Consider the following 22,380-nt stretch of genomic DNA (forward strand, 5'->3'; position numbering starts at 1 on the left):
CCTCTTCTGATGCTACCAGGAAACTGTGCTTTGTGCTCTTACAAAAGGTGATTGATTCTCTCTAAGACACAGGCACAAAGACCACAGTTTTGCTGTCTGCTGGGAAACTCTAACACTCATTAAACCTAATCCAGCCCTAAATTTGAAATAATTTTGCAGTTTCCCTCTGAAGTTCTTTGGTGTAAAGCTGGGCTCTGCCTCGTGCCCTTTGCTGTCCCCATTCCCAAGGGAAGCAGGATCCAGCGTTGGCCAAGCCTCGGTGGCAGCAGAGCCTCCTGCAGGGCTGCCATGCTGCTGGCAGCCCCTTGGGGCTCTGTGCCACGCTGCCAGGGGTGCCAGGCCACTTCCAACTGGCACCCAAGCTCCAGAGCAGCTGCCTCCAAGGTCCATTCTTCTGTGGGAGATTTATTGCCAAGAGCAGAGGCGTTGGGATGGGAAAACTGCCTTCATTCCCAGGCGAAGACCCTGGAGAACAAAAGCCAGTTGCTGGTGAATCCGTGGTGTGATTCAAGCATTTTCTGGGGCGGGAGGAGTAGGAGCTGTGTGCCAGTTGCTGTAGCAAAAGTGAGTGGGCATCACCAAAGGAGCAGCTCTGGCTGGTGAGCTGGGGAGAGCCACAGCCATGGGGGTGGCCTGGACCCCCCAGCCTTGGCATTGCCCCCGGGGCAGCTGCGGGCCCTGGCGGGAGGAAACGCCGGGACGCTGAAGCTGCTGGGTGGGGACATGGCACCAGGAGCCCTCTGGACATCTCTAGAGCTGCCCCTCTCCAGCTGCACTCCTGGGCTCTTTGGGCTCTCTCTGCTGCGAGGATCCCGCGTCACTCCCCCACTCCCTGATTCCTTTGCCATGATCATGGGCCAGATTTCCTGGGGAGGTTTTTTGGGCACCTCTATGGAGCAGTGACTGCCGGGGAAGAGGATCCCGGTGCTGCCGGCACAGCGGAGCAGGGACGGCTGTGAGTGCTCTGCTGCGGCGATGTGGCGGGCTGGAGGGGTCTGGGGGCCGTGTGGGGTGAGGATGGGGGCAGTGGGGTGCGGGCGTGGAGTCACCGTCCCTCTGCCCAGCGGGCCCGGTGCGGGAGCGGCGGCACCTGCGGTGTGCGGGACCAGGCGGGGCTGCGAGGGACGGCGTGTGGGGAGCGGGGAGATGTGCGGAGAGGGATGCGGAGAGGGATGCGGAGCGGGTGCGCAGCGGGTGCGGAGCCGTGGCCCCTCGGAGCGGGTGCGGAGCCGTGGCCCCTGGGAGCGGATGCGGAGCCCTGGCCCCTCGGAGCGGGTGCGGAGCCCTGGCCCCTCGGAGCGGGTGCGGAGCCCTGGCCCCTGGGAGCGGGTGCGGAGCCCTGGCCCCTCGGAGCGGGTGCGGAGCCCTGGCCCCTCGGAGCGCACCGGCCGCGGTTCCCGCTCTCCGCCGCTCCGGGCCCCGCAGCTCCCCGCCCCGCCGGCCGTCGCGCTTGTCCCGCCGTGGCCGTGCCGGAGCTCGACCCTGCCCGGGCTCCCCAGGGCGGCCCCAGAGCCACAGGGGTGCCCGGAGCCACCGGGCTCCCCCCCGGGTCACCCGCCTCTCCCCACCGCCCCGTTTCTCTGCCCAAAGCGGTCCCAGCTCTCCCCGCACCATCTCCAGGGCCCTCCTTGGAGAAGCGGACCCTGAGGCTGCAGGTGCAGGCTGAGGAGAGGGAGGTCGGCGGTGCCGTGGTTCCCTCTCACCCATCAGATTTATACTTGTCCCTGGAGGGCCAAGAGCCGTGCTGGGTGTTTCCAAAGTCTCTGCTGAACTTTGAAAGACTGTGAGCCCAGAGCCCGGTGGCAGAGCGGATCTCCCAAGCCCCTTAGCAGCAAAGTGCTTAAATGCGCTTTTACAGCGCCAGGGGAGCAGAGATCACTCACAGCGCCCGGAGCTCGGGGCTTGTTTGCTTTGGCGTTGCCGGTTTCCATCTTGAGTCTTTACGTGCCTCATCTATGATTTTACTGGGCTTTTTACTGTCTGCACTCAGAGTTTCCTGCCCAGGGGCAGAGGGGGGAGATGGGGATCGCTGCCGAGCCCTGAGCTCTGGGATGGCTCCGTGGTGCTGGGCTCCGTGTCTGGGCTCACAGGGGCTGGCTTTGCTGCTCTGCAGGGTCTGCTCTGCCACTCTGGTCCTGCAGGCTTTAAAAGCAACGAGAAAAGCTGCCGGTGATGCAACACCGTTAATGATGCCATTTATGGTGGCTTTTTTATTTAGTTAATGCGGATGAAGAGGCTCTGCGGTTTTGCCTGCTCCTTGACATTGCACATCTCTATGTTTTATGCTTAATTATTTTATATCCTGCAAACAAATGTTTAACTGAGACCTTAAGGTCTCCAAGAAGATCTGGGAATTCTTTGGATAAGATACTATTCGGTACAGGTATTCCAGAGGGAGTAATTTTCTCCTTTTTGTTTGGGGGCTTTCTGAGGAAAGCAGCATTATCAGGGAATGCCATTTCTGCAGAGTGCTTCTGTCTCCGTGATGCATCTCCAGTAACACTTTATTTATTCTAGCAAAGGGTGAAACCTTCCCAGCTGGTCAGCATGGTTAGGAGAGACTTGAGTCTTGATTCTTGCTTCTTCAGCTTTCTGGTGAGTATTACAATTTTTTTTTCCATTCTGGCTATTTGAGATAATATTAGTGTCTCTCTGCTTGTTACAACACGTCCTCTCCACCAGGTCTGTCTGTCCAGGAGCCTCCTTGCCTTTGCAGCGCTTGCCAAGAACCAGACCTCTAAAGGTTAGTGTTTTTATCAGCACTTTCTATGTGTTTTACAAGCAACATCCAGCACAGAGAAACAAAACGTGTCTGGTGGTGCAAACAAAGGTAAAGGAACTTTTTCTGTTACTCTGTTTTGTGCCTAAAATGCTGTTTGCAGAGCTGGTATTTGCCAGGCTGTTTGCTCAGCTGCTGCTCTGTGCTCCACTGCATCTGCAAACCAAACAGATTATTTTGTGCCTGAAAATTGCATCTGCAAGTGCAGAAGCTGGGATGAGCTTTTTGGGGATAAAGCAAGTAAAGTTGTTTATGCACAGCTGCTCTGAACAAGCTTTTCTGAGGGCCATCCCTAGGCACAGCAGAGTGAGCCTTTCCCTGGTGCTGAGCTGAGCACGGTCTGTGTGTCCCACAGGAGTGCTCCCAGCCCCAGCTCTGGGCAGAGGGGTCACAGCACCCTCAGTTCAGCTCCCGTGTGGCCTGGGCTCTGTCACCCTGTGCCCAGGGGCTGCCTGGGGACACGGGCTCCTGCCAGCAGCTCCCCCGAGGTGCACGAGGCAGTGATTTTAACTGTGGGATGGAGAGTTTCTGTTTCCCCAGGCTGTGTGTGTGTGTCTCCCTCCAGGCTTGGCTCCTGTCACAATTGAGACCCCAAGGCACACGTATGAGTACGTGGGCACTGCTCTGGACTGGTGGCAAGCTGGCAGGTACTGTGAGCAGCACTTTGCCCAGCTGCTCCTGGAGCCCCAGGACAGTGAGCAGGGCTCCCTCAGCACACTGCTGCAGTCCCACCACATCAGAGGCTCTGTGTGGCTGAAGGAAAGGGACAGTGTCCTGCACAAAGCAAAGAGGAGACGTGAGTATAAGTGGACATGGGATATTTAGAGATGTTTTCATACTGAAAAATATGGCTGGAGAGGTTGTCCCTTGCTTTTTTATTGTCACTTTATTGGCCTATGCTTCTTCCTTTCTGCTGACTGAAATTTCTCCTTCCAGGTGGCCACACTGTCCCAGTCCTGGTATTCAGAGACAAAACAGACACAAAATACGTGAAGGTGCTCTGTGACTTCCCGGCCCTGGCTGCTGTCACAGCCTGTGCCCACCTGCAGTGGGACACCAGGAGCCAGGACATCGCCACCGTGTTCTCCTACGCCGTGCCTGCTTTCATCAACGAGTTCCAGCTGCGTGGCTTCGTGGATGAGGAGGGCTTTGTTCGGTTTGCTCTCATTGTCCACGGGCACCATTCCCCCTACCTGCCCGTGTTCCGTGCTGATGGGCAGTGGCATCACTTCTGTGTCACCTGGCAGCAGGACAACGGCACCTGGGCCATCTACGCTGATGGGAAGAGGAGGGCAGCAGCCAGTGGTCTGTGCTCCGTGGGACCCTCTGCCCCCCAGGCCATCTCTGGCCAGGGCACCTTCATCATTGGGCAGGACCAGGATTCCCTGGGGGGCACCTTCAGGGCCAAGGAGTCCTTCAGTGGGAACATCACCGACTTGCACATCTGGCACAAGGTCCTCAGCACCGAGCACATTGAGAGAGCTCGCTCCTGCTGGGTGGTAGAGCAGGACCTGCTGTTTGGGTGGAGCTCCAATGCCCTGGAGGTGGAGAGCACTGTCCAGACAGTGGCCATGAAGCTCCTTTGCCCAGGTGAGTCTCAGGATCCTCGTGGCTCTGAACGCCCAGCCCAGAGCGTTTGCTGTGCCAGGGCTCGCAGGAAAGGCGATGCCTGCTGGGGATGGCGTGTCCCTGGGAGACCCTTCTGTCTCCGTGTGTTTCCACAGGGCCTGTGGAGGAATGCAGAGTTTTGGAAGTTGGCAGCAGTGGATTCAGTTATGCATCTTGTTTGCAGCCTTTGCCTTTCATCTGTCACTACAGCAAGGGTACAGCATCTGTCAGTTATTCATGCATTGCTTCAAGCATGCACTCCTGGAGGTCCTGCCTGGGCTGCTGGCCAGGGGTGGGGAGGCCCCTGCTCTGAAGGGCTCACATGCAAACCCCTCTGGGGCTGGCACTTTGCTCCAGCTGCCTGCACTGTGACAGGGGTTTGGCTCTCCCCAGCTGCGATGGCAGTGGTGGCACACCCTGCATGGTGCAGGGCTGTCAGTGCCTCCCAGTCCAGGCATTCCCAGGCTCATTGACCAGGGGAGCATGGGAAAGGCAGAAAGGGAGTGTGGAACTGTCTCTCCAGATGGGATTGTTAAAAATAAAATGCAGCTGTGAAGTCTCCTTGTCCTGCCTGTCCTGCAGACTTAGCCACCATCTGAGGACCCCGGCCCAGGCTTTGAACGTGGCATGTGCTAACCACAGTGTGGCACAGCTCAGCAGTGGTTCTGGCTCTGGTTTGTCCCCAGATGCATACTGGCAGCTGAAGAGAGCCCAGCTGGAGTCCAGCCACGCGCTCGCCCGCCGTGTGAACGCCCTGGCAGTGAGGACAGTGGTGAGTCCTGCAGTCCCAGCAGGGCCAGCTGGCACCTGGGGAGGAGGAGCTGCTGGGCTGGGCGTGTTGGCACCTGGAGCTGCTTGAGGTCCCTTTGCCAGCAGTTCTGCCTGGGACCTTTCCTGAGCTGCTGTTGGAGATTGTGACCAACACAGCTGTAACTTCTGCTGCGATCAAACACGCAGCATCGCTTCAGATTGACTCATTGCACTGAGGACAAGAGATGCCTTCCCCCAGGATATTCCTGTTGGCCAGACAGGTCCTGGTGCCAGCAGGGGCATGCAGGGATTGCCAAGGCACAGCTGAGGATCAGGGAGAGCCAGGGCTCTGCACTGAACTAAACTCTCTTTTCCATGACAGATTCCTGACAGTGTCTTCTCGAGTGGTGTGCAAGACCTGAACCTCTCTGTGGCTCTCGATGCTCTGGGTGTCTTGGCAGCTGTTCTGAGAGAAGGAGAAGTGCCCATGCTTGAGCCATCTGACCTCCTTGCAGTCCTTCAATTACTAAAGCAAGTTTCAGATTTGGAAATCCAGGAGGGAGATGAGCTGGAGATGCTGGAGCAGTTGGGCCAGTACTACATGGAAGTCACTGAGTTAATTCTGGAAGAGCAGAACAGTGGGACGTGGTCCCTGATCAGCCAGGTACTGGTGTCCCCAGAGTGGGGCTGAGTGCCTCACCTGCTCTCCCTTGGCCTGCTGCACCTCCACGGGCTCTCGTGCTGCCCTCCAGTCTCAACTTCTCTTTGTTTTTCTGCCAAGGACCAAACGTTTAAGGGAACTCCTGTGAGCTGTGGGAAGGGGGGCTGACGGTGCAGGTGCTGATTTCCATCGCTCTCTCTGCCTTTGCAGGTTATCAGGGGGCCCATGGCTGTGGTTGAGCTCTGTGACAGAATGGTGTCACTCCTGGTCCCACTGCTGACCTCAGAGAGGACAAAGATCACGATCCAGCATGGGAATATTGGTGAGTGGCACTGGAGGGCATCTCACCAAGCCCCAGGTCAGCCACCCTGTCTGGTTCCCAGCCCAAATCCACTCCTGGCTCCTCTGGCTCAGCTCTGGCCAGCCTTGCAGCCTGCTCCCATTGCCTCTGTGCAGTGGCACAGTGTGAGGGCACCTCTCAGGCTGTGGATTGCAGGAGCATTGTAAGAAGCCTTTGGGCATGGCAGAAATTGAGCCCAGATGCTCTTGGTTTGCACAGAAAGCACCTCCGTGCTGCTGCTGCTGCTGCTGTGGGTCCTGGCTGGCCCTGGCTGGCATTGCAGTGTCACTGTGGCACTTTGCTGTGGCAGCAGCTCTGGAGGAAGGCTGAGCCCTGGTTCAGCACCTGATGTTGCCTGTGCACAGGGGTGGAGGTGAGGGGGCTGGAGCTGAGCGAGCAGCAGCTGAGTGGTGAGGCCTACGTGGTGCAGACCTCTGAGAAGGGCAGGCACGACCTCATCGAAGTTCCTGCAGAAGAAATGCAAAGGCTGAAATCCAGAGGTTTGTAACCACACCTGAGCTCCCCCTGGCACCTCTGCATGGCCCTCCTGAGTGCCACAGACTCCTTACCTTGGCCATATGAGGTCTGGAGAAGCGTGGAGAGGGGACACTCCTGATGAAAGGGAGATGGGCTGTGCGGGAGAGGGTCTGTGCAGCCCCTCCAGAGACACAGCTGGGAGCTCAGGGGGTTCTGGGCCCCCAGCATCACCCCCAGGGGAGGGCAGGGGTGTCCAGTGCTGCCCTGTGCCTGTCCCTGTCCCTGCAGGCCTGCACAGAGTCACAATGAAGAACATGTGGTTTGGCTACGGCTCCCTGCAGCACTGCCTGTCCAGCAGTGCAGTGTCCCAGGCCACGGCTGCCCCTGATGGGGCACAGAAGTGAGTGAAACTGAGCCCTCAGCACCATGGAAGAGCTCATTTTCCAATCTGCATTGGGCTGGTGCCCGGGTTTTGCGGTCACTGCACCCCTGTCCGTCTCACCGGTGTCCCCGGGATGGATGGATGGCGGCTGCGGGCTGGCTGCGCTCCCGGAGCTCCGGACGCTAGGTGGGGATGGCCGCCCGCGCATCCCCGCCCGGCTCAGCCGCTCCGCCGGAGCCGCGGGGATGCTCCGGTGCCCACGGCGGGCAGAGCCGGGCAGCGCTGCGGCTGTGCCCGGTACCCCGGGCCCGCCGTGCCCGCCCTCGGCAGCACCCGGACCCCGCAGCCCTTCGGGAGATCCCGTTCGTGCTTCCTGCGCTGAGAGCGGCTCCTTCCCCGGCAGGTTCCTGGGCACCTCGGTGGGCACAGCGGTGATCTCAGCCACCCTGCTCAGCGACCAGCAGGAGATCAGCGCGGCCGTGCGCTACCGCCTGCAGCACCGTGCCCAGGTACCCCGGGCTGCGCCGGTGAGAGCGGCACGGCTCAGCCCGCCTGGCTGTCCCGGCACGGCTCAGCCCCGCCCGGGCACGGCTCAGCCCGCCTGGCTGTCCCGGCACGGTTCAGCCCACCTGGCTGTCCCGGCACGGCTCAGCCCACCTGGCTGTCCTGGCACGGCTCAGCCCCGCCCGGGCACGGCTCAGTCCCCGAGCTTTGGGACGGGGCTGTCCCTGCCCTGGCTCTTGTTTGTGCTGCTCTGACAGACCCTTCCCAGCCAGGGCAGTGACTGCACCCCTATCCTGCACTGACTGCACCCCTGTCCTGCAGTGAGTGCTGGGTGACGCCTTCTCTCCCCTCTCTGCCTGCAGGACCTGGCCAATACTCTGGTGGGACCCGTCTGTGCCTTCTGGAACTTCAGCCTCAGGTGCCTTGTCTCAGTTCAGGTCCCCAGATTTATGAGCTTTTTATTTCCACTGGAAAACCAAACATCTCAATATAAATGTAATGGTAAGAGTAGAGATCTGGAATTTTTTGCCTCCTTTGCATGCTGACATCCCCTGTCTGCTGGAGCAGAACGCTTTCCTGGGAAGATTTCCTTTGGAGAAGTCACTCACAAGCAAGTGACCTGTAATGAGGTATATACAGCCCAAATGGAAAGCCCTGGTTAATGATGGTTGTTGCCTGTGTCAAAGAGGAGTTAGCCCAGGATACACACCCCAAAGTCATGCAGGACCTCCAGCCTCACAAACCCTGCCTGGCACTGGGATGTGTGTTTGCTGCATGTCACTGTGGTGAGAACACTGTGGCTGTGATAAATTATAGATTGGTAATTAAATCATTCAAGTGAAAAAACCTTGGGCTGGGACAGGCCTGTCCTGGGGAGCCAGGGGTGCCATGCTGGGTTTGTGGCAGGCTGAGCTGGGGGGCAGAGCTGGGCACAGCCAGCCCAGGGCTGCTCTCAGTGCAGGGGCTGTGCAGGGACCCTGCCCAGAGCCGTGCTATAGCTGGGCTCTGTTTGAAGCTGCCATGGCTGAGCTCCACTCTTTAATGCACACATTGACACCAGATCAGCTCTCACTGTGTGCCTGCTGGGTGGGGCAAAGCTGCTGAGACAAAGGGTGAACCAAGGGGAAGTCCAGGTGAAGACCTGTTTCTGATATCCTCATCTTCCTCCTTTAAACTCTGCTTTTCCTGAGACAATGCAATTGCCATCGTGCCCTGCTTTCTGTGGAAGTGAAGGGTCATTTCCCTGTGTTTTCTCTGGTTTTGCTGCACGTTAGCCCAGATGCTGGTGGGATGTGGTCCACAGCTGGCTGCTCTGTGGCCAAGTCTCTCCCAGACTCCACTGCCTGTTTTTGCAACCACACCACCAATTTTGCCATCCTGCTGCAGGTGTACGAGATGGAGGTACGTGAGGAGCCTGCCTCTGGGTGGGTGCCAGGCTGGTGGGGTTAACTCAGGAGGGATTTGAGTCTTCTGTTGTTTCATGTCTGGAGCAGAGGACCACCAAGGAAGAGTTCACCCTGCAGACTTTGACTTTCATTGGATGTGGAGTTTCCTTCTGTGCCTTGATGGTCACTTTCATTTTGTTCCTGGCAGTTGGGTAAGAAAAGCCTGGGCACTTGCAGCCTCCTCTGTATTTTCTACTTGGTATTTTCCTCCCGAGCCCTTGTCAGAGTGTCCTTTGCCAGCGTGGGTGGGGCAGGTGTGTGGGAAGAGCTGGGAGCTGCTCCATGGCACAGGGGAGTGCTTGTTGCTGGCTGGAGAGGGGCTCAGCCCTGGCTGTTTCTGTGGAGATGCTCACTGATCTGTGCACACACACCTGCATGTCTGTGGCAAGGTTTCCATCAATTGCTAACGATGTTTACTATAAAAGCTGCTCTGCTGGAATTAAGTTTTATAAAATAAATGAAGCAAGGACTATTTCTTTGATTGCCAACCCTTCTGTGTCACTTGGCAAGCACAGAGCTCTGCCTCGTGAGCGTGGCAGGAGCTCCCTCCACCTCTGCCCCCCTGCCTGGAGCTGGCCAAGGGCTCAGCAGCTGTGCCCAAAGGTGTCCCCAGCACCAGGGGCGTGCCCAGCAGGGCTGTCCTCTGCCCCCCTCACTGTCATTCTGCAGGGAGTGGCACGAGTGGCCCAGGCAGGCCTGCCCAGCCCAGGGGGACAGGGAGGGCCCTCCAGTGTGGCTGCAGCTCAGGGCTCCCTCTGTCCCTCCGCAGCGTCCCCAAGAGTGAACGAACGACGGTGCACAAGAACCTGATCCTGGCCCTGGCTGCAGGGGAGGCTCTGCTCATGGTCAGCGAGCTGGCCAAGCCCAGCCAGGTGAGCTCGGCAGGAATGGCCCGCTCAGCCCACGTGGCCAGGCTCCAGCGCCCCTGTCAGAGCAACAGAACAGAAGTATTTGCTAATTCCCTTAAATTAATTAAAGTCTAATTACCTTACCCCTTTATTAATTACCTGTTACTCGTCTCTCTGTTGGAGATGCACATATACACGTTGTGCAGTGTGGTTTCTGCCCCTCCAGGTGCTGTGTTTCATGGTCACTGCCTTCCTGCACCTCTTCTTCATGGCAGCCTTCTCATGGATGCTGGTGGAGGGGCTTCTCCTCTGGAGCAAAGTGGTGGCAGTCAACATGAGTGAAGGCAGGAGAATGAGGTTCTACTACGTGACAGGCTGGGGTATCTGCACACTCCTCTGCCTTGGCTCCTCAGGAAAATACTATTTTTCTTTTCTAGTGAAAGTTTTGATAGGAGAGATGCACAATTGTTTGATTTAATTTAATATGAGAACTGGGTGCTGGTGGCCTTCAGAGCTCTCTGGAATTATTTGTCAAATTGCTAGTCTTAAAATATAAGTTGAGCGGCATTTCTGTTATACTTCTAAACCCAGAAGTTAATTTAACAAAATGGAGGAGATTTATGGTAACTTCTCGTTCTTGGACAGCATCACTCTTGTCCGATAGTAATTAAATATAAATGCGTTCCTCACTAAGCACCTTTTATTCTGAGGGAGGCCTTTAGGGACATAGAATTATTTGAATAAGCTGAGATTTGTGTCAAAGAGGAGCCTCTTTAGGGATGTGCTGCTCAAGGAGCACACACCTCGTTGGACACTGGGCAACCACTTCAACCATTTTGGATTGGTTTATGTCTTTGATTGTCCATTTTGTTAAAAAAGCAATCTGAGGAATAAATTGCTTTGGTCAGGACTCAGGACTTGGGATGCTTTATACCTCAGAGAAAGATGCTGACAGCTTGTAAATCTGGCTGTGTTGAGCCAGGACAGATTTCAGCTGCAGAGGATTGATGTTGCTCGTGGGGTTTTGGAGGCTCACGCTGAAGTCTGCCTGGTCAGGGGGGTTTTGAGGCAATTGTCTGGCGCACGGTGCCCTGCATGGGGCATCTCTGCTTTTCCCAGGGTTTAACCTGTGGGTTTTTCTGCAGGGCTTCCAGTCCTCATCGTGGGGGTGACCCTTGCCAGCTCCTTTGACAAGTATGTGGCAGCCAACCACTGCTGGCTGAACGTGCAGACCAACGTCATCTGGGCCTTCGTGGGGCCTGTGCTCCTCATCCTGGCTGTGAGTGCCAAGCCCTGCTGGGAAGGGGGGACTCCCTTGGGGCTGCTCCAGAAAAGCAGGGCAGGGTCAGGGGTGCAGCCCATTGTGCCCGCTGCTTTTAGAGGAAAAGTGTTGTTTTGCTTTATATAGACTTCTGCAACACAAGTAAATCTCTTTAATCAAAAAAGCTTTTTGATAGGAAAAAGTGCTTTAAGAAAATTTTGCTGACCAGTTCTTGGTTGGCTGTTCAGTTAGGAATGTGCTGTGTGACATTGCCTTAGCAAAGGGTCTGACTTTAATACAGGAATATTTACATCCTTGAAATATCGTTATACATGACACAGCAGCAGAAAAAAGCACAATGTTTATGGGGTCCAGAACAGACCTTTACCAGGGAAGAGGTTGTGTGGGAGCAGTTTTGGGATGTTTCCTAGATTTCACACCTGTGCAGATAGCTCAGTGAAGCCTTTTGGTTTCACTGCTTTCCTGGCAGTGACGTTTGTCCCCAAGCTGTGACCCCAGTTTCCAGCAGAGGAGGCTCACCTGAGGAGCTGGGGCTGCAGGATGAGCCCAGCTCTGTGCCTCTGTCCCTGGCAGGTGAACAGCCTGGTGCTGCTCCGCGTGGTGACCGTGACCGTGGCCAGCGCGCGCAGGAGATCCAGGATGCTGACCCCCAACAGCAGCCTGGAGAGCCAGATTGGAACACAGCTCTGGTGAGCCCTCCCAGCGGGGCTGCCATGGGTGGGAAACCTGTGAGGCAGTGTTAGATACGAGGAGGAAATCCTTTCCAGAGAAGCTGCTGAGGCGCTGGCACAGGTTGGCCAGAGAAGCTCAGCCAAGGGAAGACAGTGAGGTGTGAGAGTAAGAGCAGCAGGGCAGAGGGGATTCTCTCCCCAGGGCAGCTGTGTCCCACCCAAAGACGGTCTCTAACCCCAGATGAGAAGCCCAGCCAGCACATTCTGTGCTGGTCTCCATCTGCACTCACGCTCCTCAATCTCACCCCTTTGGGACAGGAGACCCTTGGCAGCGCCTGCAGAAATCCAAGCTTGGGACTTGGTGGGTTGAAAGTAAAGCTGGTGGGGGTTACACACACAGGGGGAGAGGCAGTGGGGACTTCTGTAATCAGTCAATACTGAGAGACCTCTAAAAAACTGCTGCCTGAGTCATTGCTTTATCATGCTCTGTGAATTTTTATTGTTGTTAGCTGGCGCCGGATACCCCTGCTAGACACGCATTGTTCCCCTGTAGCATAAATAAATTTTCCCAAATTTACAGAAGCACAAAGATAGGGCATTGCTGGAGGGCAGGGTGACATCCATGTGCAAATAAAACAAATAGAGAAACCCTCCTTGCAGCAGAAATTGGGGGGAAATCGCTGTTTTCTCATGGCTGATGACGTCAAAGAGCTCCCTTCTCGCTAACTTGCAGTGATAAATGAAGAGCAGGGCTGGCACACTGGGGTCTGGGAGGTGAAATATTTGGTTTTTCCTGTCTTAACTTATTTTGTTTGCAGAGGAATTTGTTCCACAGCTCCTGTCTTGGTAGAGTTTCATCCCTGAAGTGTGCCCGGGTAACCCTGAGCTCTCCCTCCCGCAGGGCCACAGCCAAGCCCGTGCTGGTGCTGCTGCCCGTGCTGGGGCTCACCTGGCTCTGTGGGCTCCTGGTGCACCTCAGCATCGTCTGGGCCTACGTGTTCATCGTGCTGAACTCCCTGCAGGTGAGTGCTGCATCCCATGGGTGCCCAGGCCACCAGGGCAGGGCCAGGCTGGCACCTGCAGGGCACTCTGCCTGCCCTTGCAGCCCTGAAGCCAGCCCAGCTTTCCCCAGGCACTGGGCCATTTGTCTGGGGAAACTCATTTCATCCTTCCAAGATACAAAATACAGCTCTGGAGACCTTGCATGGCCCTCAGCACCAGTCTCTGGCAGTGTCCTGCTGGTGCCACAGGTTTCCAGTTCAGACCTTGTTTTTTGTGCTAGCTTTTCTCACATCAGTGTGGTTGCAAATTGGCAGTTACAAACTCATTAGAGTTTTTATTTGCTCCAGTAATGGGTAATTAACATGGTACCTGTGCAGCCAGATGGGGCAGGCATCCCTCCTGCTGTTTGCACCTGGGGAATGAGCCTCTGGTGCCCTGGGGCTGTTCCCAGGACTGGGGACGTCTGAACTCGGGGACACACGGTGACAAAACCCCCTGGAACACGTGCTGACACCTGCGATCCACAGCATCAACAGAGGCCTGCCAGCCTTGAGAGAAGGCAGCTGTAGATGGAGCTAGAGAAGCACTGAACGCCCCTGCACACCCCTGCACGTCTCTGCGTGCCTCTGCACACCCCTGAACACCCTTGCACATCCCTGCACACCCCTGCACACCCCTGCACACCCTTGCACATCCCTGCACACCCCTGCACACCCCTGCACACCCTTGCACACCCCTGAACACTCCTCCACATCCCTGCACACTCCTGCACACCCCTGCACATCTCTGCGTGCCTCTGCACACCCCTGCACACCCCTGAACCCCGTGGTGGCCGTGTCACCCTGTGCACATGTCCCTTCATTACCAAGTTCAGGACAATCTGCCCCAGAGGAGAAATAAATGCTGCCGAGAAGCTGCAGAGTTGAGAGAAAGCCATCCTGTTCCAGCCCCTTTGCTTACTTCCTATGGACCACTTGGAATTTCCTTTGAGGCCGGCGTGTCCCTTCACGTGTGGGTCCTGCGCAGTTGTTCTGTGGTTGGGGTTGGGTTTTGTTTGACTCTTTTCTGTTTGCCTGCAGCAGCCCAAGCCTGTCCTCAGGGCTGCCCTGTGTGCTGGCACCAAAGATGAAAACTCCTTCTGCAGGCAGGCAGGGCAGGAACACAGACAGGGGCTGAGCAGCAGGAGGGAAGCCCTGGTGCTGTGGGGCAGAGCAGGGGCAGGGACAGGGGCAGGGACAGGGGCAGGGCAGGGGCAGGAGAAGGGATTGGGGCAGGAGAAGGGGCAGGGACAGGGGCAGGACAGGGGCAGGAGAAGGAGAAGGAGAAGGAGAAGGAGAAGGAGAAGGAGAAGGAGAAGGAGAAGGAGAAGGAGAAGGAGAAGGAGAAGGAGAAGGAGAAGGAGAAGGAGAAGGAGAAGGAGAAGGGACAGGGGCAGGAGAAGGAGAAGGAGAAGGGGCAGGACAGGCTGGAAGGGGAGGGGGCAGGAGGGGCTCCCCCAGAGCTGCCTCTCTGCTCCCACCCTCTGCTGCAGCTGGGCCTCCTCTCCTTCCCCCTCTCCTTCCTCCTGTCCTCCCCGCCGCCCTCCCCACGCTGATCCAGAATGATTCCTTCAAGGAAGACCTGCCTGGGAAGGCTGGCCAGAATCTGCTCTGGGGGAGTGAGCAGCGTTGCTGGCTGAAGGACAGGTCAGGGCACGGTGCCAGGGGCCTGCCACGGCCTGCCAAGAGCGCGCAGATGAGAGCAGGGCTGGCTGGAGGCAAGATGGATTGCATCTCCTGCTGCAGCTGATTTATCTAGCTGCGATAACAAAACACCCACAGATATAACATAAATCTGGTGGGCCAGATAGGGCTGCCTTAAGGCCAGCATCGTGGGTCTGGAGCTGTAATTAGCCCCAGGCTGTGGCCCCCAGGCAAGGCTCGCTCTGGGCACGTCCCTCACACAGCTGTGCCCGAGGTGCCCGAGGTGCCCGAGGTGCCCGAGGTGCCACTGCTCTCTGCTCCCCTCCTGGTGTGTGAGAGCAGCAAGAGCAGCAGCTCTGTGCACAGCCTGGTCTCAGGTGTGGGAGGTTCTCCCTGTCCCTGCTGGGCTGTGCCCACGCTGTGTGCCAGCCTCACCCACCCCAGGGTGCCCCTTTGCTCCGTGCAGAGGAGCACAAACCAGCCGTGCATCTCTGACCCCTCCTCTGCTCCCTCCCTTGCAGGGCCTGTACATATTCCTGGTCTATGCTGTCTGTAACAGCGAGGTAAGAGATGGGCTCGGTCCCTGTCACAGCAGCTGTGCTGGCACTGGGGGAGCTGGGTTCTGTGCTGCTCCTGCCCTGGCTGCTCTTTCTCCGTGACTTGCTGGGGCATCTCCAGCTGTGCTGGCGCTGCTGTGGCCTCTCTCATGTCCTTGCTCTGCTGCAGGTGAGGAATGCCATCCAGAGGATGAAGGACAAGAAGAAAGCCCTCTCATTCACAGTAAGCTGGGAGGAATCCCTGCTGCCCCTTCATCCACCAGAGGAGGGTCCCAGCTGTGCTGTGGGTCTGCTTTGGGGAGACGATGATGGAAAGAAATATTATTTTTTAATGTGTGTCTGCGTTCTTTGTGGTCTTGTTGGACACCACAGACCCAAAGATAGCCTGCCCCCATTAGGCAGCAGCCTGCTCTGCCAGGGTGGGATGGGAGCCAAAGCAGGGATGATGAAATCCTTCTCTGAAGTCGGATCTGGGTGTAGCCAAGGCTCGTTGCAATTTCACTGTCCTGCATCTCCTGCCTGTCATTCCAGAACTGCTCTCATCCCATCAACTACTTATCCAGCCCGAGGAACACGAGCTCCTGGGACACAGGGAGGCTGAGTCCTGCCCCTGAGGCTGCCCTGCCCAGCCCAGTGCAGAGGGACCCTCCAGTGAAGAGCATCACCAGCAGAGGTGAGAGGGGTTTTGTTGTTGTTGGCCCAGGCTGGGTGCTCTCATCAGCATCATGGCAGCATTGCATTCTCCTGAGGCAAAAATCCATCTCAGTGTCTCAAAACTAATTTTCTGGAGGAAGAGCAAAGGTGACAGTTGAAAATAGGGGTTTTGACTTTGGGGCAAAAAGGTTTTGCATTCTCCAACCAGTTTGTGGGTGCAGTGATGCAGAAAAGCCACTTGGTCCCTTAGCTGCAGTGGGGGACACAAAGCACCAGGTTCTTGGGAAAGCATAAACATTTCTGTTCTCTGGTCTGTGAACTCACTGTGCTGCTTCACCTTTAGGAAATTTTGGAGCCAGAATTCCCATGGGCATCTCATCCATCACGTCCCCCGAGAGGCCGGTATGTAACAGCTGCTGTTCCTCACCTGCACCCCTGGCAGGGCTCAGCAGGTCTGTGGGGACACCCCTGAGCTGGCAGGGGCACAGCAGGGACAGGAGAGGTCCCAGAACACTTCTGTGCCAAATCCAGTCAGATGCCAAGGCAAGGGCTCGCCCTGAGCCCATGGGGAGCCAGGAGGGGGCTCAGAGCTGGGCCCTGCAGGAACAGGAGGTGGTGCTGAATTCGGGCCATAAACCCCTAGGCTGGGGTGGGTATGGATCAAGCAGGAGGCTTTCCCAAGGACAGCAGATTGAATCAGGCAGTGGGGCAGGTGCCAGGGGCTGTGCTGCCTGCATGGGGATGGAGAGCTCAGCAAGGCACGGCCTAAAGCAGGGAACAATTTAAATTTGACTACTCTGCTCCCACTTCCATCTCCTGCTTTTGAAATGATCATCAGTCCTTGTGTACTTGACATACAAGTGCTGTAATTCCCTCAGAATAAAATCCAGCACTACTTTCATGAGTCCCTCACTGAAGGATCTCTCTTTCCCTCTCTAATATTTATCCTTTGAAAACCTATGTCACATAGACAGCTCTTATTTATCCAATAGATAATACTTCTACAGCTGGCATATCGTTCTGGAAGCACTCAGTAAAATCCATATTTCCATCTCTGGTGATTTATGTTGTGGTTAATGCTGCAGCACTGCCCCTGCACAGCACCAGGGCTCTCTCGGCGATGCTTTCCCCAGGCCCAGGTGCTGGCAGTGTGGGCAGGGTCAGGGTGAGCCCCTGGCACGGGTACAGGACGTGGGCCCAGGATGAGCCCAAGGACCCCAGATCCAGCAGGAGCAGCAGATCCCCTGAATGCCAAGGCCGTGGCATTTCCCAGCAGCACAGACACAAAGTGCTTCCCTCCCTGAGGGTCACCGAGGGCTTTGCTGTGCATAAACATTGCATTTTAATGTGGGGCTTCCCTTCTCTGCCAAGGCAGGTGCTGCAGGGCTGGGGCTGCAGCTCCTGGGACAGAGCTGGCAGGGCCCTGAGCCCTGGGCAGGGCAGGGATGGGCACAGGGCTGGGCACAGGGCTGGGCAGGGCAGGGATGGGCACACGACAGCTTTGGGCATGGCACTGCTGGGCACACAAAATACTGGGCATGGGACAGTGCTGGGCACACAGAGTGCTGGGCATGGCATGGTGCTGGGCATGGCACAGTGCTGGGCATGGCATGGTGCTGGGCACACAGAGGGCTGGGCATGGCACAGTTCTTGGCATGGCACAGTGCTGGGCATGGCACAGCGCTTGGCACACAGAGGGCTGGGCATGGCACAGTTTTGGGCATGGCACAGTGCTGGGCACACAAAGTGCTGGGCATGGCAGTGCTGGGCACGCCTGTGCCCTCCCCGTGTGCCCTGTGCTGTGCTGTGCAGGGGCTGCTGTCAGTGCCCTCAGTTATGTAAGCCAGGCTGTTTCCCTGCTCCCTGGCTGAGTCACGGTGAGCAGCACACTCAGAATGTCACTGGCAGCTGCACAATAGTTTGGATGAAGAGAAGATGCTACTTAAAGGTGTTTGAAAACACTTAAAATGACAAAACACTGAGCGAATGGAGATGCAAACACAGACAAGATGTTCTTCGTGTTTCAGCTTTTTTAAATGTTGTTTGGTGGTCTTTGTTGTTGTTGTTGGACTGGGAGTAGGGATTTCACATCTCCCAGAGCATTACCATCCTTTGAGCAGAGAGTGCAGACTGTGTGGGCTCTCCCTGCTGCAGCACAGGGGTGCCCTCATCCTTTCCTGGCTCTTCCTGTGCTCTCCAGCATGGCATCCAGCCTGGTGGGTGCCCACGGGGCTGGCAGGGTGCCCAGAGCAGGCATTAGGACCGGGGTGTCAGCTCCCAGCTCTGAGAGGGGCAGCTGGGTCTGGGACCCTCTGCTGGTCCCGTCCCTGGGGCTGGGCTGGGGGCTCTGGGTCCTGGGCAGGGACAGGGGGTGGGTGGGCTCTGGGCAGCCCTGCCTGGCCCCAGGGCTGTGCTGGGGGCAGCCAGCAGCAAAGCCACCACAGCCATACCCTGTGCTAACACCTCCTCCCTTTCCAGGCCGTGGAGCTGACAGCGTTCAAGTGCTCAGGTAAATTTGCCTCCATCGTGTTCTGCAGTTTTTGTTGGTGCTGCTGGTTGCTGTGTCTGTGTGCTGGAGGGCAGCTTCTCTCTGCCCAGCCTCCAGGACAGGATTATTTTATTTCCAAACTGCCCTGCTGGGTTCCTGGCCAGGCTGTGGGAATTCTGAGTGCCCTGAGCAGAGGAGGGACAGGCTGTGCAGCCCCAGTGGTGCTGCCTCTCCTGCGGCTCAGCCAAAGGTCCCACCCCAAGGCACCTGCCTGGTTTCTGCCCGTGTCTCTGTACCTTTCTTGCTGCCCCTCCTTGTGTGCCCCAGCTCCTGGGGGCACAGGCAGGGCCGGGGCAGAGGGGGCTGAGGCTCCTGTGCTGAGCCTTTGCTGCCCCCAGCCCCATCGCTCTGGGGCAGGGCCTGGGGGGCAGCAGCTCCTCCTGCCGGGGCTGCTTCAGACCAGCAGCTGTGGCAGAAAGCACTGCAGGGTGCTGGCAGTGCCACGATCCCAGAGCAGGGAGGCTGGGGAAGGTGGCTATTCAGACAGGGCTGGATTTAGGAGCTTAAAAGCAGCCACTGAGCTCCTTCTGTTTCAGGTTGTGGAAAGGCCAATGTCACCGTGGAGGTGGGTAGCATTAAAACCAGAAATCCCTCTAAGCCCCAGCCCTCTGCTGGGTGGCAGCTCCCTGCTGCCTCCTCAGCTCCCCAGCCTGGCTTTGGGCAAGTCCCCAGCTCCTCACAGTACAAATGCAGCGTATTTCACTTTATTTTCTCTAACAATCACTGCTGGGTACTCCCAGTGCAGCTCCTGGGGGGACCCTCAGGTGGACAGTGCAGTGAGCACACACCAGGGGTGCAGTGACCATATTTCTTCTGCATTGTGACATTTCCTTTTGTCAAGGCAAGCAGTGCCTTAGCGGGTCTCTGATTTTGCTGCACATGAAGTGTGTAAGCAGGGCAGCCTCAGGCTGTTTTGAGATGATGGCACCCAGCAGCAGGGCAGCTTTCCTCCCCACACTGACACCTGGGAGAGGCAGGGATGGTGGCACCCAGGAGTAGCTGTGCAGCTATTGGGGTATTACCTTGTGCAGCAGCATTTCGGGCTGTGGGGTCTCAGAGGCAGCAAGACCTGCACCCACCACGGGCGTTTGTGCTCTGCCCACCCACCCTCACCTTCTGCTGCACATCTTATAGCCCACGTGTGTCATTAAACTCCAGCTGTGCAAAGATGTGGGCTGTTAGCTTGGTTTGTTTCCTCAGGTGAGCCCTCAGTGTGGTTTTAGAAGCTCAGGTTTGCACAGAGGGCGATGGAACACCAGGCTGGGCCAGGCTATGCCTTCCCATTCTGCTCACAGAGCAAAGCCCTGTGGAGCCCTTGGGTGCAGAATGGGGACAGATGATCCCAGCACAGACACTGCCCCCCTTCTGTTTGTTCTCTCCCAAATAGTTTAATGAAAAGGGATGTGTTTAGCCCCAGATACCTTTATTTGGAAGCTGCCAGGGAGCTGATGAAATGGCGCTGCTGCCAGCAGGAGCTGTGGCAGAGCCAGGAAAGGTGTTTGTTCCCTGTTCCACCTGTGTGTCCCAGGAAAGCTGTGCTGGGTCTGGGGTGGGAGCAGCCCCTCTCTACCCCAGGGCCTCAGTGAGAACTCTGGGTGTTGCAGTGGCCCCAAGTGGAGGGACAGGCAGTGGGTCCATGGGCAGGTGGGATGGGTGAGGATAAGGGTGGATAAAATCCAGGTGAGTGCCAGGCCAGAGCCAGGGAAATGGGGAATTTTGCAGCGTGGCCGTGGCATGAGCCAGGCAGGGCCTCCCCCCACAGGGGCTCAGTCCAAGGAGCAGCTCTGCAGTAATGAGCTCCAGGCAGCTGTAGGGAGCTGCTCTGTGCAGCCAGCCCTGCCTGCCTTCATTACACACATTTTGTGAGCAGGGCATGGCTGGGGCGTTCACATATTTGCACAAACAATAAGTCCCATCTTCCTTGTCTTGACAAACAAGGGCTCCAAGAGGCCTCCACATCCTCCATCTCCTCAAGTGATGGCTGCTTTGTTTCCCCACGATAATTTCATTATTCTGTTTGAATACATTTATATGTTGCTAAGCCACACATAGCAACATGGATCCTGTGTGCGCAGCCCAGCCTTCCACTGATCGATACCGAGCAGTTCTGCAACTCTCACCATATTGTGTTCCATGAGCTGGGACTGAAATAATGAGGAATCTGTGAGTCTTTGGGATTCAAAGCCAGAAAATCTCCTGAGTGTCACGGGGAGAAATGCAGAGCCCATCCACGCCAGCCCTGCTGGGTGCCCGTGGTGGGATCAGCCCTGGTGCCAGGGCCCGTCCTGGAGTGTCCCTGTGTGCCCTGGGGAGGAGATGCAGCCCATGGGGCACCAGTGCTCCTGCCATGGCAGAGCTGGTGTTGTCCCTAAATGCCATTTGAACCTCGTTGTCCCGTGCTCCCAGCACTGGGTGCTGTGCTCAGGGGAGAAGGGTTTCCCTGCAGCCATGGCCCTGTGCACGGAGGCTGCTCTGGCTCCCTGTCACAAGGACCCCCAAAGGGACAGGGGTTCTCTGGGGTGGCAGAGCTGTACCACTGGCAGGCAGGGTTCGCTGTGCCAGCCCATGCCAGCTGCACCCACAGCTCTGCCCTATGGCAGATTTGGGCTGTGGGGTCCCTCCAGTTCTCCCCCAGGCCTGGGAGGGACCCCTGCCCTCCCCTGCTGCCAGCAGAGCTGAGACCTTCTCTCTTTTGCTTTAGGTTTCTGAGAAGCTTCTGGTGACGGACCTGCAGTGCAGAGGGTGCTCCAGCAGGAAGGAGGGCAGGCTGGAGGAGCTGGCTTCCCTTGGAGAGCTTCCAGCCAGGGCAGAGCTGCCACCCTGCGCTCCTTCCCAGCCCCACGTGCCAAACCAGGGCAGAGTGGGGTCCCATGGGGCTTGGGCTGCTGCTGACGACTGCCCTGCTCCTCCCCGGGGTGGGTATTTGTGTTCTGGGCTCCCCACGGCTCCTGCAGCCCCTGCCAGGGCAGCCAGGGCTGGCCTGGACAGCGCTGCCACCGCTGTCCCCATCTCTGCTGGCAGCGCTGGCACTGCAGGGTTGTGGCTCTGCCATCACTGTCCCTGTCCCTGTTCCTGCTGGCAGCGCTGGGGTTGTGGCTCTCATTGCTGCAGGGTTGTGGCTCTCATTGCTGGAGGAGCTGGAGCAGAGGGATGGGGAGAGCCCAGCTTTGCCCAGGGCAGCCGTGCCCAGGCAGTGCCCACGCTGCCGTGGTGATGGGGATGGGAGCACCCTGAGCTGGGACAGGCTGGGTAGGAAGCACATGCTCTAGGGAAGCCAGCAGCTGGCTCCAAGCCCTTTCTGAGCCAGCTGACATCAACAGCATCTTCTGCTGCTTAGGACAGAAATCCTCTCCCTGCCTCTGCTTGGGTTCCTGCCCAGCTGGCCTGGCCCCTCTCCAGCTGGGCACTGCTTTCCTTCCCTCTCCTCCTATTACCTCTGTAGTGTTTAGGACACAGAAAATGTGGTGAGTTTTGCTGATTATGACAACAATAAATGCTGATTTTAAAGACAACCTCCTCGCCTTGTTGCACTGTGTCCAAGGGAAGAGGCTGAGCCCAGAGATGGGGTTTGGCCATGGTGCAAGGACCAGGGCACTGCCCAGTAATTGCCCACAAATGTTGCTGTTCCTGCACTCACTTGCAAAACACTTTAAGAGTCACTGTGGCAATTCCCAGGAGCACTTTGAACCAGTCTGGGGTCCCCAGTGCCCAGAAGCAAAGGCAGCAGCAGACCCTGCCCCAACCACGCTGTCCCAGTCCCACAAAGGCAGTGACACCCCAGGAGTGCCCCCACAAACACCCAGCCCTCCCCATGCCAAGCACCAACCACAAGGGTCAGAAAGACAGCCAAAAAATACAAACTTTGCCATTTTAAATGAACTGCAAAATTTATTACAGTGGTTTGCTCCTGACAAGGAAGTTGGTAACCTTCTGCCTGGGAAGGATGGGGGGGAGTGGGGAAGGGCAGGGATGAGAGGGAGGAAAGGATGTAAGAGACAGAGAGAGACACTTAAGGACACTTTTCATTTTCTGAAAATAAAATATCTTTTACCTCCCAAAACATTTTCTCCAGTTAAGTCCACAAAAAGAAGAAGGTGAAACCAAACCACAGACTTCAGGAGGAAAATGCACAAACGTGTTAAAGCAGAGACAAACATGCTCTTTCTGCTGTGTCTAACAAACTCCGCAAA

At 57.0% G+C, this 22,380-nt stretch overlaps 1 protein-coding gene across 1 annotated transcript; it reads left to right on the top strand.

Moving 5' to 3' along the window:
* Window positions 1–845: 845 nt before the first annotated feature.
* ADGRD2 (adhesion G protein-coupled receptor D2) lies at window positions 846–21,651 on the top strand. Its single transcript, XM_058038217.1, has 26 exons — window positions 846–955; window positions 2,518–2,595; window positions 2,683–2,743; window positions 3,345–3,575; window positions 3,716–4,369; window positions 4,504–4,602; window positions 5,074–5,159; window positions 5,520–5,801; window positions 6,009–6,120; window positions 6,504–6,638; window positions 6,904–7,015; window positions 7,401–7,506; window positions 7,864–7,919; window positions 8,776–8,902; window positions 8,995–9,098; window positions 9,716–9,818; window positions 10,021–10,174; window positions 10,940–11,073; window positions 11,650–11,765; window positions 12,649–12,769; window positions 14,953–14,994; window positions 15,158–15,211; window positions 15,520–15,661; window positions 15,986–16,044; window positions 18,121–18,151; window positions 20,892–21,651. The coding sequence occupies exons 2-26, from the start codon at window positions 2,548–2,550 to the stop codon at window positions 20,897–20,899; spliced, it is 3,177 nt and encodes a 1,058-aa protein (XP_057894200.1). The 5' UTR covers window positions 846–955; window positions 2,518–2,547; the 3' UTR covers window positions 20,900–21,651.
* Window positions 21,652–22,380: the final 729 nt, after the last annotated feature.

Source organism: Melospiza georgiana, chromosome 20, assembly GCF_028018845.1.
Source record: "Melospiza georgiana isolate bMelGeo1 chromosome 20, bMelGeo1.pri, whole genome shotgun sequence".
Classification (NCBI taxonomy): Eukaryota; Metazoa; Chordata; class Aves; order Passeriformes; family Passerellidae; genus Melospiza; species Melospiza georgiana.

Bases quoted from the DNA above. Each gene is read 5' to 3' on its own strand.
- ADGRD2 (XM_058038217.1), top strand. From the start codon at position 2,548: ATGGTTAGGAGAGACTTGAGTCTTGATTCTTGCTTCTTCAGCTTTCTG. The intron at 4,603-5,073 runs GTACAGCATCTG...GTTTGTCCCCAG, and splicing joins CATCTGTCACTACAGCAAGG to ATGCATACTGGCAGCTGAAG. The intron at 16,045-18,120 runs GTATGTAACAGC...CTCCCTTTCCAG, and splicing joins TCACGTCCCCCGAGAGGCCG to GCCGTGGAGCTGACAGCGTT.